The sequence below is a fragment of the Chlorocebus sabaeus genome, chromosome 15, assembly GCF_047675955.1.
Source record: "Chlorocebus sabaeus isolate Y175 chromosome 15, mChlSab1.0.hap1, whole genome shotgun sequence".
In the NCBI taxonomy this organism is placed as follows: Eukaryota; Metazoa; Chordata; class Mammalia; order Primates; family Cercopithecidae; genus Chlorocebus; species Chlorocebus sabaeus.
In genome coordinates, this window is record NC_132918.1 from 62,535,821 (window position 1) to 62,552,320 (window position 16,500).

Consider the following 16,500-nt stretch of genomic DNA (forward strand, 5'->3'; position numbering starts at 1 on the left):
AACTCAGCTTGGCCTGGCACATCCAAGAAGGCACTCACATGGCTGGATCTCATCTGGGGTGGCTGGGATGACTGGGCTTTTTTTAATAGCATCTATATCATATCTTGGACTTGAATTAAGCTTGTTATACAGCCCAAGATGTTTTCCAGATGAATGGCTGCCAGGCTAGCTCTCCTGACCTGTGCCCCTGTACCATCAGAAACAAGACTATCAATATACCCTGAAAGTAATTAGAGATTCATTCTCTTTAGGAACCTAAGACTTCTACCAAAAAATAAACCAATAAAACAGATGGTTTTTGCACCTGGTAAGACATTTGTCTTGATTTTCTTCATTTTCACCTGAGGTACAGTGCTTATCTTGAAGACTTAAAAGACTGGCATTTGTTTCCTTTTTGAAGTTACCATGATAGTTGATGTATGACTCCTTTTATTGAGGCTCATATCTTTTAGTTGTTTTTATTTATTATAGGTAGAATATTATGTTGTCTCTTTTCCTGATAAGCTATAATTGACTGAAAGCCATTTCTCTATTTAGTGTGTGAAAATGCCTCAGAATGGCTCAGAAAATCAAACCTACAGTAGCATTTGTCATTAGGCAGGCTGTTCTTTCTGGTCCATTTGAAACACAGTAAAACCTCCAATATTGGGACCCCACTCATGTGGAGTTTGTGATTACTCAGCTAATGTTTGACTGTGTAAATGGCGTGCTTGGAAGATTTAATAGTACGAAGGAGGTGCTTACGTGCGTGCTATTTTCCCTGGTGTTTCCAAGGGCTCTTACGCCCATGGCCCAGCCCCACTTGCCTCTCAGTGTCCCCTCGCTCTCTGGGTCCTCTCTTTACACAGCTGGGCCACCCTCCCCTGCCCTCTGGCCCTGGTCCCTGCCTGGAACCCTCTGCTGACACCCAACCTTCTGTGCTTAGGTCATGGCTCACCTCCACTGTCTGGAGATTCCAAAGGCTGCTCCTGAACGCTCACCCTACCTCTGCCACCAGAGTTGCCAGCTCTGTGCCAGATGAGGCCACTGTCGTACTGCATGGTGGACTTTAGCCCTTCCCATGGCCAGGTCTGTAGCAGAGGGACATGCAGTCAAAGTCAGAACCTAGAACGCTTTGTAGCATAGAAATCATTCTGCTAAATGGTTGGGCTCCAGAGGTGCCATGTGTTGGAGTCACGGTCACTCCTCTGTGGCAGGCAGAATCAGCCCCTGGGCCTGCCGCCATCCTTTCCTGCCCTGAGTTTCCCCAACTCAGACACCGTCTCCTCCGTGGTGCTGCTGAGGAGCCCCCAACTCTCTGTGTTTGGTGAAGGAAACGTAAAATTGTTTATAAGGAGGAAGGCATTCATTCTGAATTTTAAAAATTGAATATTATATGTAAAATTACTAACTTTTGTACAAACCTCTGAGCACAGCCTTGGGAAAATTGGAGACTAACTGTAAAAGTGGTGACAGCCCAAGTATAGGCAAAAGGTATGGCAGGCAAAGGAAGCCACACGGATAGTCAGATCCGTGCAGCCCACTGTCCTTGCATCATCCAGACACTGCCTCGAACCACAGAAACATCTCTTTGGATCCAGGAAAAACCAAGGGCAGGTGCTGTGCTTAGAGGGCTCTCCTATCTGCTCCTGCACAGAACCCCTCATCCCCCTCCGGCAGCTTCTTTGTACCCTTTGGGGTGGAAGTCAGGGTGGAGGGAAGGCGGTCTTTCTGCTGTGGGGAGACAAGCTGATTTGCAGCTCATGTTCCATGCCCATCAAACATGTGAGTGCACATACAGGAAGCCAAAAGGACAGAAAACACCACTCACTCTTAGAATGAGCCTAACATCCTGTACAACAGCCTGTGTCCTGTTGCTCTAGGTTTAGGTAACTCTGGTGATCAGGGAGTCTTTTTTTCAACCATAAGGTTTATTGAGACTTCAGTGGGAAGTGGGCCTGACCAAGCTAGGAGGCCTTCCTTAATTCTAATGAATGTGCCACAATCTCAGCCAGCCTCAAAAGAGCTCTTGAAAGGAGGACTGTCGATGTATAATCATGAGAGGCGATTTAGAATCCGTAGCCAAGACTCCTACAATCCATTCATTCTTTCTTTCCCCCCCTTCCCCCAGACAGAGTCTTGCTCTGTCCCCCAGGCTGGAGTGCAGTGTGTGGTCTTGGCTCACAGCAACCTTCACCTCCTGGGTTCAAGTGATTCTCCTGCCTCAGCCTCCCGAGTAGCTGGGATTACAGTCACCCGCCACCATGCCCGGCTAATTTTTGTATTTTTAGTAGAGACAGGTTTCGTCATGTTGGCCAGGCTGGTCTCGAACTCCTGACTTCAGGTGATCTGCCCACTTCGGCCTCCGAAAGTGCTGGGATTACAGGTGTGAGCCACCACACCCGTTTCATTCTTTTGTTCACTCATTCCTCATTCAAGAAACACACATTGGAAATCCATATTTCTGTTTCTGCTTTTAATTACAGGAAGAGTGAAGTGTCTACACAGTTTTTGATGTGCTGGGTACATGAAAAATGTAGTGGACATTTCAACTTGCTTGCTTTAAAATATTGTATGCGGTCTGTGGGGTTCAACTCTCTATAGTTTTGGCCTCACAGTTTAGTTTATTCAACAGGAAAATAAAACAAACACACCAGAGAGAAAGGTGTGTGTGTTTCAGTGTGATTTGCTGTTCAGACTTTACCTGTAATCTCTCTAAACTCAGTGTCCTTTTTATGAAATGGGAATGGTAATAGCTCTTCCCCTGCATCCTGTCTTTGTGGAGCAGGTGGTATCAGTGAAGGTACCTAAATTCTGCTGGGTTCCTCTCTGTGTTCCCAAATAGATAAGAAAGCCAGGAAGGAGGAGTATTTTCGTGCCTCAGACTCCCATAATGGTATGAGTACCCTCCTTCTTCTCCTCCCTCACACTGCATGTGATTTGGAAGAAAAGTGCCTGCTGGCCCCCAGGAAATGGCAAGTGCTAATCTTTGCTCTCTTCAACACCCAAGCATGTGGCCATTACACAGGTGGCAGAGGGCAGGGGAAGTCTTAGCTGCCACACTGGATCCCTCACCTCAGAAGTAAGACAACTGTTTTTCTCTAATAGATAGTTGGACAGAAGGACTTTGAAAACATTAGCCAGATGTAGAATCCCTGTTGTTTTGCCCCTACGTCTAAATAAAAGCAATGACTTGTACTTGTTAATTTTGGCTCCTAAAATGTAGCACTAACAGATGTGTCTTGAAATATTTTTAATATATTAAAAACTAGAACATCTTTTGTGGTCATACAGAAAGTATGGTGATTAGCCAAGGGTTGAGCACAGCTGGCGTGTGGTTTTGGCATTTGGAGCTGCCATCATTCTTTTCCTGGCTGCTGGGGCCTCTGTTCCAATCCCAGGTAAGCCACAGGCTCAGCCAGAAAAATCATGGTCACGCCAGACTCACAGCAAGAGCCGCTGGGATCCAGCCACTGCCCTTAGTTACATCTTTTAAAGATTACTAAGTAAGAACCTTAAATATTTTGACCTAAGGTTGTTAAAAACTCTTTGAAGATGAAAACCAAATAGAATAAGTTAAAAAAATTCAAACCAGAATGTGTGAAATCAAATGACATTTGAGTTGTTCAGCTGAAAACATTGCAAAGCCAGCTTTGTGGAAGGAGTCTTCAAAACCAGACACCCTGTGTCAGTGGGTGGCAGTGTTTTAAGTAACCTTTGCTCTTTTCAAGTCTTTTGAATCTATGAAATATGAACACTACTACAGCAAACACCCCCACCTCTTTCAGATTTTTTTTTTTTTCTTTTGAGACAGAGTTTTGTTCTTGTTGCCCAGGCTGGAGTGTAATGGCACAGTCTTGGCTCACTGCAACTTCCGCCTCCTGGGTTCAAGCAATTCTTATGCCTCAGCCTCCCAAGTAGCTGGGTTTACAGGTGCCCACTACCATGCCCAGCCAATTTTTTTATATTTGTAGTAGAGACGAGGTTTCACCATGTACTCCTGACCTGAGGTGATCTGCCTGCCTTGGCCTCCCAAAGTGCTGGGATTACAGGCATGAGCCACCGTGCCCGGCCAGAATTGTTCTTCACTCATGCTACATGCCTTACCTCCAAGACGTCTTAAACATGTATTTTTAGACACATAGAACAAACTAAAAGTGATGTGGACAAAGTTCAGCAGCTTCTCAAGCCCAGATTTATTGCCTTTGGGAGTCCTTTGTGTCTTGCCTTGGTAATGTCCAAAGGCCTATTCTGTTCAAGATACCATGATGACTTCTCTGAAGTTGAGAAATGTAAGATTCAACCAGATGAAGAATTCTGCTATTACCACATTAATTACCGTATGCCATCTGGGGATTTTTGTTTTTAAATACCCTCTCATCATGTGGTAGATCTATATATGCTGACATGGAAAGATCACTAAGACATAACTTTTCATGAAGAAAAAGGGAAACCAAAGAACAATATAGATTGCTTGATTGTATTTACATTAAAAGTAAAATAAGATAACTATTTGTAATGTACATATAATGCCAAGAAAAAGACAAAACTCGTTGTTTAGGGGGCAGCTGTGAGATTAAAGGGGAGACTTTCACATTTTACTTTAATTACATTACTTTAATTGCATTCAACAGATGGTTATGGAGCCCTTACTCTGTACCTGGCACTGTTCTAGGCTCTGAGGATTCAGCATTGATCAGAAGACAAAAATTCCTGCCCTCGTGAAGTTTACATTTAGTGGAAGAGACAGACAATAAACCAAGCAGTAGAGTAAGGCAATAAGTATTATGGAAAAAGCAAGGCAGGGAAGCAGTAAGGAGAATTATGCACAGGAAGTGAGAGTTCTAATTAGACAAGATGGGGCTGTCAGAGAGGGCGCTGCTGTGAAGAGGGCATCAGAATCAAGATGGCATCAAGGGGAGGGGAGGGAGCTAGCCAGGTGCATTTCTGTGGCAAGGGCATTCCCTGCAGAGGGAACAAGGAGTGCATAGACATTGAGGCTGGACTAAAGAGGACCTGACGCGTTTGAGGAACATTTAGGAGCATACCATATCAGAGGCTGGGTGAACAATACAGGGTGGGTGGGTGGGTGAAGGAAGTCAGATGAGGCTGTGGGCAAGGACTTTGACTCTCACTCTGAGTTATTTGGGGAGCTGCTGAAGAGTTTTAAACAGAGAGGAAGGGATGTCCTGTGTTTTAATTTGAGCTCTCTGGCTGTCATGTTGAAAATGGAGGGGGAAGACCAGTCAGAATAAACTCCAAGAAAGATTATGGTGGCTTAAACCACAATGGTGGCAGTGAAGATGGTAAGAACTGGTGAGAAACTTTATATATATGTTTTGAAGATTATGACAATAAGACCTACTGACAGGTGGGATGATATATGGAAGAAAAAGGGAAGAGTAAATAATGGCACCAGGGTTCTTGGTCCAGGTCAAGAATGGGGTTGCTTTGACTGAAGAGTAGCTGGTAGTAGGAGTAGTAGCAGGATATCAGAAACTCAACTGGACATGTGATGTCCAAAGAATGATGCCTAGATAGGCATTTTGGTAGGTACTAATTGTTATTAATAAAAATAATAAGAGCATACATCAATGAAATTAAAAACAGAAAATGCATAAAGAAAAATCAATAAAACCAAAAGCCACTCCTTTGAAAACCTTATTAAAATCAATAAGTCTTTAGTCAAGCTAACTAAGAAAAAAGATGATACAAATTACTAATGTCAGAAATGAAATAAAGGATATCACCACAGATTTTATGGACACTAAAAGGATAATGAAGGAATATGATGAACAGTTCTATACCCACAAACTTGAAAACCTAGATGACATAGGCCAATTCCTTGAAAGGTAAAATCTGCCAAAACTCACATAAGAAGAAATAAGCAATCTAAATAATTCTATATCTATTAAGGAAATCGAATCAATAATTAATAAGCCTCCAAAACAGCACCAACCCGGATAGGTTTACTGGTTTCTACTAAACATTTAAAGAAGAAATGATACCAATACTCTACAGTCTCTTCCAGAAAATAGAAGCAGAGTGAATACTTCCTAACTCATTCTACCAGGCCAGTTTTATCCTAATACCAAACCAAAGACATTACAAGAAAAGAAAACAATAGACCAGTATCTCTCATCAACAGAGATGCAAAAATCCTTAACACACTATTAATAATTAAAATCCAAAAATGAATAAAAAGACTTATTCACCATGATCAAAAGGGATTTATACTGGGTATACAAGGCTGATTTAACTTTTGAAAAATCAACTAATGTCATTCATCATATCAACAGGCTAAAGAAGAAAAAGCTCATGGTTATATCAGTAGATGCAGAAAAAACATTTAACAAAATTCAACACCCATTCGTGATAAAAATTCTCAGTGAACTAGGAATAGAGAGGACCTTACTCAACTTGATAAGGAACATCTACAAAAATCATACTGCTTACATCATATTTAAAGGTAAGAAACTCAAAGCAACCCTGATAAGATTAGGGATAAAGCAAGGATGTTCTCTGACACCAGTGCTTTCAACATTGACCTGGAAGTCCAGTCCTAACTAATGCAGTAAGACAAGAAAAGAAAATAAAAGGTATATATCTTGAGAAAGAAGAAATAAAACTGTCTTTGTTCACAGATGATATAATCATCTATGTAGAAAATCCAAAAGAATTGACAAAAAAAAATCTCCTGGAACAATATAATAAACAATTATGGCAGGGTTGCAGGATACAAGGTTAATATACAAAAATCAATTGATTTCTTTTTTTAAGAAAAAAAATTTTGAGACAGAGTCTCACTCTGTCACCCAGGCTGGAGTGTACTGGCATGATCATGGCTCACTGCAGCTTTGACCTCCCTGGGCTCAGGTGATCCTCACACCTCAGCCTCACAAGTAGCTGGTACTTCAGGTGCACACCAACATACCCAGCTAATTTTTGTACTTTTTTGTAGAGATGGGGTTTTGCCATGTCACCCAGGCTACTCTTGAACTCCTGAGGCTCATGTCTTAGCCTCCCAAAGTGCTGGGATTACAGGCATGAGCCACCACACCCAGCCAATTTATTTCTTATATACCAGCAAAGAGCAGGTGGAATTCAAAATTAAAACACATGACCATTTACATTAGAACCCCCAGAAATAAAATACTTAGGTATTAATCTAACAACATATATATGACTTTTATGAGGAAAATAATAAAACTCTTGTGAAAGATATCAAAGAATTAAGTTAATGGAGAGATATTCCATATTCATGGATAGGAAGACTTAATATTCTCAAGGTATCAGTTCTTCCCAACTTGATATATAGATTCAACATAATCTCAATCAAAAGTCCAGCAAGCATAAAATTAAGTCAACCAAGTTATTTTGTGGATATTGACAAACTGATTCTAAAGTTTAAAGAGAGAAGCAAAAGACCCAGAATAGTCAACACAATATTAAAGGAGAGAATAAAGTCAGAGGACTGACTTTATCTGACTTTAAGACTTACTGCAGAGCTACAGGAAATAAAACAGTGTGAAAAGAATAGACAAATAGATCAGCAGAACAGGATAGAAGAGCCCAGAAATAGACCCACATAAAATAGTTAATCGATCTTTGGCAAAGGGGCAAAGGCAATACAGTGGAATAGAGACTTCATCTTTTCAACAAATCATTCTGGAAAAACTGGACATCCACATGAAAAATTCAGTCTAGGCACAAATCTTACACCCTTCACAAGAATTAACTCAAAATAGATCATAGACATAAATATAAAACACAAAACTATAGAATTCCTAGAAGATAACACAGGATAAAATCTAGGTGACCTTGGATATGGCAGTGATTTTTCAGATACGCCACTATAGACAATCCATTAAAGAAACAATGGGTAAGTTGGACTTCCTTAAAATTTAAAACTTCTGCTCTGTAAAAGACAATGTCAAGAGAATGAGAAGAGAAGCCACAGTCTGGGAGAAAATATTTGCAAAGGACACACCTGATAAAGTACTGTTTTCCAAAATATGCAACGAACTCTTAAAACTCAACAGTAAGGAAACAACCTGATTAAAACCTGGGCAAAAGTCTGAACAGTCACCTCACCAAAGAGGATATACAAATGGAAAATATATTAGCACCACATGTCACTAGGGAATTGTATGTTAAAATAACAATGAGATACCAATACACATCTATTACAGTAGCCAAAATACAAAACTAACATCACCAAATGCTGGTGAGGATGTGAAACAACAGGAATTTTCATTTATGCTGGTGGGAATGCTAAAAGGTGCAGAGACAATTTGTCAGAAACTGTCAAACTGTCTGTAGTTCTTACAGAACTAAACATACTCTTATCATATGATCCAGTGATCATACCCCTTGGAATGTACCTAAATGAATTGAAAACTTATGTCCACACAAAAATCTGCATACAGATGCTTATAGCAGAGTTATTTTTAATTGCCAAAATTTGGAAGCAGCAAAGATGTCCTGCAGTAAATGAATGGATAAATAAACTGCAGTGCATCCAGACAGTGGAATATTATTCAGCACTAAAAAGATACGAGCTATCAAGCCATGAGACGACATAGAGGAAATTTAAATACATATTACTGAGCGAAAGAAGCCAATCCAAAAAGGCTACACACTGTGATTCCAACTATATGACATTGTCAAAAAGGCAGAACTGTGGAGACAATAAAAAGATCAGTGGTTGCCAGGGGTTGGGAGTGGGGAAGGATGACTAGCAAAGCACAGAGGAATTTTAGGGCGATGCAGCTATTCTGCATGATCCTATAAGGGCAGATAGATGTTGTTATACATTTTTCAAAACCCATGGAATATACAAAACCAAGGGCGAACCCTAATTTAAGCAATAGACTTGAGGGGATGTGGCAACGTAGGTTCGTTGATTGTAACAAGTATACCACCATGGTGCGGGTTGTGGCTACTGGAGAAGGTTTGCATAGGGAGGGAGCGTAAGGGAACTCTCTGTAGTTTCTGCTCTGTTTTGCTGTGAACCTAAAACTGTCCTAAAAATTAAAGTTTATTAATTTTAAAAAAATAATATTTGGAGTTTTAAAACACAAATCAAAGACTAGTTACAGTCTATTAAAACTGTGAATGTATGTAGCAATTCTGCTTGTGAAGGGAAATACACTATTTAACACGAAATTATGCTCCTGACACAATATGCTATATACACAGGAACCTCATAACTAGTAAATTTTCAACATGTGAGTTCAGTGACTAGTAAGAATGAATAAAAATGAAGCTCCTTTAGTTAATCTAAGCAAGGGAACATCTATTTATAGTTACTAATTAAAGGACTCTGTAAAGCAGGAAAACCATGCATGATAAGTGGTAAGCAGCAAACTTCTGTGGATTTGGGCCTCATGATGGTTTAAAATTGCATTGCAATTTGATCTCACCAGTGGCTGACATTTGACTATAGTCCATTTGCCAGCCAAGGTAAGTCCCTACCCATTGCTGTCTGCAGCTGGCCCCAAGCTCTTGCTGGACAGGAATGCCTTAAAGGGAACGCACACTGGGAGGCAGTTCAGAAAGACGGAAACAGGGAGGAGGTGTAAGTAGGACAAAGAAAAGTCAAACTACAGAGGAATCATAAAGAAAATAATAGAATAAATTGAGAACCCAAGGGGATGGAAAAAAATAGCAAGCAAGGAGAATAAGAAAGAAGAAAAGGTAATAGTAGTGTAAGTAGAAAAAACTGTTAGTGGAAGGCAGGTTAAACTTGGAAGGAAAAATGAACAAAAAAGCAAAGTAGGAGTGTTGGAATTTACAACAATAGAGCACCACATCATCTCTTCTGCTCAATAATTTTGGAATTGTTGGCTGATGCATTAGCCCAGTGGTTCTCAACTGGGGGTATCTCACCCTCCCACTCAAGAGACAGTTATCAATGTCTGCAAACATTAGGGTGTGCTAAGGGTGCTGCTCAATATCTGAAAATACACAAGACAGCTCCCCACCTCCAAGGAATTCTCTGATCCAAAATGTCAAGAACAAAGAGGGTGACAAACTGCGTTGGCCCATTGTCAGCACCAGTTCCAGACTCCAAGTGACTGTGCTTCAATTCACCCACTGTTTTCTGACCTATATCGTGTTATACTGCATACAGATCAAGTCGATGGTCAGACCTCAGCAAAGAAATTAAAATTTAGCTGATAAATATATCCTGAGTAAAGAATCCTTTGCTTCACTTTCTTTCAGCAACTGCTCAGTGAGGACCTGCTGTGTGCCCACGGCTGTCAGCACTTACCAAAGGCTGTGTGGGCTTCAGAGATGGAGCACAGATCAGTGGTTGCCAGGGTTTAGGGATGGTGGAGAGGAGGGAGTGGGTGTGACTTCCCAGTGGTGATGGCGCAGTACTGTGCCTTGGTTGCCATGGTGGTTACGTGAACCCACACGTGATGAAGTCACACAGAAGCATAGGCACACTTCGTACCCCTGTCAGCATCTTGGTTTCGATATTGTGCTATAGTTGTGTGAGACATAACCACTGCGGGAAATTTGGGAAAGGGTACACAAGACCTCTCTGTACTACACTTAATATCCTTCTGTGAATTTGAACATTTCAAAATAAAAAGTTTTTTTTTATTCAAACCTTAAAAGAGAAAAGACAAGATTGGCCAAACAACGAATGAAAGATGTAATTGTAACCAGGACAGACAGGAATAGTCCATGCACACAGAACCCCATGCAGATCTATAAATAGAAAGGGCCAGAACAGCAGCATACTCTTGGAGTATGGTATTGAAACTGGGAAAACAAACTCACTTTTTATTAAAATTGACCTATTCAGATGCAGTGCCAATAAGAAATAATTATGCCCTCTTGTGGAATCAAAATACTTCTATTTCAGTGAAAGGTATGTATTGTTGAAGTCTAACACTAAGTTATGTCATATCTAATACTGTTTAATTGCATGTTTTGTTATAGGGACAAGCAGATCTGTTGAAATATGCTAAGAATGAGACTTTGGAGAACCTGAAACAAATCCATTTTGCTGCTGTTTCATGTGGACTGAATAAACCGGGCACCGAAAATGCTGATGTCCAGAAGCCACGCCGGAGCTTGGAAGTCATACCTGAAAAAGCGAATGACGAAACTGGAGAATGAGGAAACTTACAATAAATCATTATGGAGTTTATAACTCTAGGACCAATTGTAGTCAGATGGGACATTTGCTTTGCACTCGCTAATGAGAATAATATTCGGGATTTTAAAGCACAACTGGAATAGCTAATTACAGTCTATTAAAACTGTGAATGTATGTAGCAATCCTGCGTGTGAAGGCAAATAAACTCTATAGCAAGCAATTATATTGCTGGCCAAAATATGCTATATTTGTATACAAAGACATTCTAACTCAGTTCCAGTATGAAGAACAGATGATTCACTCTAGCTCCATTGAGAAACATTTTCCTAAGTGAAAACAATTTCTGAAGATGGAAATGGATTGGATTGTCAAATTATTATTTATTGGAGAAAAAACCTGATCTACGCATTTTTACTTACATGGGGTTGCCAGAGTATCTGGGTTCTAGATGATTTTGGTGGCATGCTTGCTGAGCCATGATTACTAAGGAGAATGTAAGTGGACAGGTTCCCTGAATCCCCGGGGTCCTTGGAGAGCCATCGAGGAGAATGTGCAATTGGACTGAAGCTCCCTGGCTGAAGACACATGCCGAATCAGCACATGGGTAGAGATGATGTAAAAGCAACAAATCTGGAAACAATACATTGTAAATAGTTTTTCATTGTATGAAGTAGTGTTCACATTAAAAAGATGTTTTATGATATTTCTCCAATAGCAGTACATGTGTTTAATGAAGCCTTAACTTTTAAGATTTCTGGTTCAAAATATTCTACTCTTAAGCATGGCCACTTACTTGTTGAACAGCTTTGTCAAAAATAAGTTGCTTGTCTGGGCTGACCTTATTTTGCTTTTGGTAAGGTTTTAACAGCTTTAAGCAACAGCAGCTGAGTGTAAAGTGAACCGAGATACCCACAGCTGTCCTCTTGATGCTTCTGAATCAGGTCTGTAGTGATGTGCGCCTCAGAATCTGGCAAATAGGAAGTCAAAAGCAGTTACAGGGCAGGAGCAGGTGTAGCTTTCCTCCAGTTCTACTGGCAGCAGATTCCTTCAATTTATGTTTGTCTAAGAAAATATCTGTTTTTCCTTCACTTTTGAAAGATAATTTTGAGCCAGCTGAGTTTTTAATCCAAGCTTTTATTTTCCAAATCAGTGAAACTTCATGCTTTCAAGATACTGAACACGGCTGCCTAATTACTGCTTCTCCCAGACCAAAACTGCTTTCAGATTTTGGAAGGGTCAATATTTACTCTAAATCTTCAACAATCCCTTCTTTTCTATTCAGCGACTCAGGTATGTGAGCCAGATAAGTGTATGTAATCTTCAGCTGAGTATCTTATTAGTGATTTCCTCACAGTTCAAGAGATGCTCAGGAGCTGATGTTGCTCATTTGTTTCTGCCCAGGCTCCTCAGTATCCTCTTAAACAATGCTTTGCTCAGTTCTTGTCATTTGCATTCTAATAATGTGCTTAAGTGAAGGTGTCCATCTCCACTGCCCTTCTCTGGATATAATTTGTTAGAAAATAAGCCTGTTCCTTGGATAGTGGTGCTGTTCCCTCCGCACCCAGCTAACCACCAGCCAGTAGCTTAGGCTCTTAGCCCAGAAACGAACTCTACACGGGGTAAAAATGAATAGAAAATAGCAGAGAATTAAAAGTAAACTTATAGAATGAGAAATGAAATAATGTGTAACCTAGATTGTTGTTAAAAATACTTAAACTTAGCTGGTAAGTAAATAGCAATATTCAATTTAAAGTGAAAAATCCAGAAGTCATGAAAAATGTCTTTTAAAGAATAATGAAATTGAGAAAAAAAAATTACATGTCTAGTAATGACAGGCATTATCTAATATGTGACTTGAATAACTTTGATAGCAAAACACATGTAATTTATTGTAGTTTATACAGGCTTAGAATCGATTTTAAAATTGAAGGAGTGTGAGAGAACATTCAGTCTTACACTTTCTTTTTCAGATGCCAAAGTTGCAGATAAAAATAAAATGCATTGCCTGATGTCAAAAAGTCTGTTAGGAGTAGTGTTGGTGCTGAACCCAGCCCAGGGTTTGCTCCACCTTTCCATGATAAAATGTCAACCTTCTTTTGACCCATTTCATCAGAGAAATGAGCCAGGTGTTGGGAATAGCAGGCATGCCTGCCGGGAGTTGTTCCCAAAGCTGCCGCGTTTCTCCTGTTTATCTAGTAACTGCACCATCCTTCCTGAGGATGATGACTCCTGTCAGCAGAGCACAAATTCATGGCCAGTTGAGCTATTCTGTTCTTTTTTTCCCATTCATATGGAAACAGAAAACATTCATTAAACTGGCAAGGGCCAAGGTTGTGATTTCTGGACCTCTATAAACAGCTTTTTCTTACAAAGGACTGGTCCACTCTGGATTGAACCTGAGGAGGCCTTGTTATAACCCCACAGGTCAAATAAAAGTGAGATCCCTGCTCCTGGGTTGCATAAGTCGTGGTGACAGCAGGGGTAACATGTTTGCTTCCTCCCGTTATCTGCATTCCTTAAATGGGCGTGGGGGCACCCATTTAAGTTACTCATTGTAAATACCAGTAATTCCTTGTGAATTTGACTAATGCTTACATAGGACACATTATAGACACACACGCGTACACACGCGTGCACACACACACACACACACACACTGCATTATTCCCAATTAGGAATATATACAGTCAGAGGTAGCATGAGAACAACTGGTAAATCTCTGCTGAGGACACAGGAAAATTCAGAGTTGGACAAAAATGCACAGAAATCATGGAAAACACCCGGTCAATTCAGTAGGCAATGAAACGTCACACTGGCAAGCCCAGTGTCACGTTTCCAGCAGTTGTGTTGATGTCAGTCCCACAGAGTAAATCCTGAGGCCTCTAGGAACACAGGAAGTACATGCTGCTTCCTCTTTGCACATACATATTCCATGTATCCTTTCAGCTACTTAAAGTCTTGCAGGCATTGGTCTATTTTCTGCCCTTAGCAGGCATGGCTTCTAAACAATGGGAAAGAAGCCATCTGAACACAAATGCTTACCATCTCCGGGTGGGTGTGACCCAGGAACCAGGGCAAGAAGCAGAGTTCTTAGGCCTGGTGGTGGGCAGCCCCTAAGGAGGCTGCTTTTCCTCACCTACATGGAGTTGGGCTGTGAAGCACTGAACGGGGAAAGCCATCCAGCTTGCAAATGTTTCCACATGCAATCTTTGCCGTGTGGCCTCATTTAGTATGTTGAGGTACTTTGAATTTGTTGAATCTTCAATCAAGCGTTTTAAAAAGTGATAAATGCAGATTTAGTGCGGGTACAGCTTAGTTCTGATTTACCCATCCAATGAGGAAGAACGCCCAAGCTGGATATATCTGTCCAGAGGTTCAGTGGCTGCTCATGTCTCGGCCAATATTTGCTACGAACAGACCTAACATTTGCTGTCAGTTGTAAGAATTTTCTATTTCTAGTATTTGACAGTGGGACTCTTTGTTGGAGCTGTGTGCCAAGGACTGTGTCCAAGACACTTTGCACATATCATTTCATCTTCTCAACAACTGGCAAAGTATTTGTCTGATGTTACAGATGAAGAAATGAAGACTTTAGACAGGTTAGTTAACTAAGGCCATAGAGTGCTCAAGTCAGGATTTAAACTCAGCTTTGCTTGCTCCAAAACCTATATTCCCAACCATTCTTTTGAATTCTAGATATATATGTATCACCTCTAAACTACAAGTTGGGTACTATCTTGTAAAGTAAAATGAGGCAGTTGGCATTTTCTTCCTTTTTTTTTGAAACAGAGTCTTGCTCTGTTGCATAGGCTATAGCGAGTGCAGTGGTGCAATCTCGGCTCACTACAACTCTTGCCTCTCAGGTTTGAGTGATTCTCCTGCCTCAGCCTCCCGAGTAGCCGGGACTACGGGTGTGCACCATCATGCCCTGCTGATTTTTATATTTTTAGTGGAGACGGGGTTTCACCATGTTGGCCAGGCTGATCTTGAACTCCTGAACTCAAGTGATCCACCCACCTTGGCTTCCCAAAGTGCTGGGATTACAGGCGTGAGCCACCGCGCCCAGCCTTATTCTTCTTTAATGTGATACATGGACTCTCTAGAAGCCACTGAGACTCTGATTTTATTTAGCCCGTTTTAGACACCAGGGATTCACTCTGGACAAAAACAGGCATGGTCCCAGCCCCCATGGAACTCAGTGTAACTGGGAAGAGAGAGACATTTATCCAAATAATTCCAAAGATATAGGTGCAATTAAAACTATAGAAAGTGCTATGAAGAGGCCCCACTGAGAGGCTACCTGGGTTCCATCCCATCACTTCCTAGCTGAGTGCTGAGGGGAGGTGTGCTTAACCTACCTTACCTCTGTAATTGTGGAAGTATTTTGTTTAGTGCTACTTTCCCATACAGGGGTCTTATGAGTTGTTTGTAAAGCACTTAGACCAGCACCCAGTTCGCAGTGGACTTGTTGTAATGTTGCCATTCGTTATTGATAGGTGGGAACATGAGAGTGTTTAACGGGGCCTCACCACTCTTGAGAAGATGGAGGGAGTATTTACTGCTCTGTAACACAACCCCTAAAACCTGAAACAGTCATTTGTTCTCATGTCTGGGGCTTTGTGAGTTGACCGGGCTCACCTCAGTTTTCTTACTTGGGGTCTCTTGTGTAGGCACTGGCAGATGTTAGCAGGGGCTTTGGTTATGTGACTGGGCTGAACTGCCGGCTGGCTCACTAGCTGGCACAGCCACTGCAGGGAGCTCAGCTGGGGCTGTGAACCAGGGCATCTGCACAGGTCTCTCCATGTGGCTTGGACTCCTCACTGCAGGACATTGCGTTCTGAGAGGGATTGTCCCAAGGGCAAGCATTCCAAAGACCAACATGGAAGCTGCTCTTCTTCCTGAGGCTCCTGGAGGCCTATCTTCAGAAGCCTCAGCATGTCCCTGAGGCTACATCCTATTGTTTAGGCAAGTCACTAGGTCCTGCCCAGGTCCAAGGGGGTGGAGAACTCAACCAGGAGGTGGCAAGGTCACATTGTGGAAGATGATATGGGATAGGAGATGTTAAGACTATTTTTGGAAAATACAGTCTACTGTGGAAGCTTCCCTGAGAAAGCGGTAGTTGAGCTGAGACCTGAAAGCAAAGACGCTCTCTCTACTTGCCCCACCCCAAAGAAAAGGGTCAGCAGCTGGGGATAGAAGAGTGGAAAGCAATTCAGGCAATTTAGACCAAGAGCCCAGCATTCTGCAAAGGCCAGTGGCAGGAAGGAGTGCAGCCTTGCTTGAGGACCTGAAAGGACAATGAGACTGGGGTGCAGAGAAGGAAAAGGAGAGGGTGTGGAGTGAGTGGCAAGGGCACGGGGTCCTCTCAGGGAGGGTTTGGCAGTCCTTGTTAGGGAGTTTGTTCT

The 16,500-nt window shown here is 41.5% G+C and overlaps 1 protein-coding gene across 1 annotated transcript in view; it reads left to right on the top strand.

The window, feature by feature from the left end:
* Positions 1-11,798, top strand: part of PLCL2 (phospholipase C like 2) — a 200,000-nt gene extending 188,202 nt beyond the window's left edge. The window contains exon 6 of the mRNA XM_008009235.3: positions 10,936-11,798. Within this exon, the coding sequence (XP_008007426.1) occupies positions 10,936-11,115 (180 nt within the window). The 3' untranslated portion in view covers positions 11,116-11,798. The remainder of the gene's footprint in view (positions 1-10,935) is intronic.
* Positions 11,799-16,500: the final 4,702 nt, after the last annotated feature.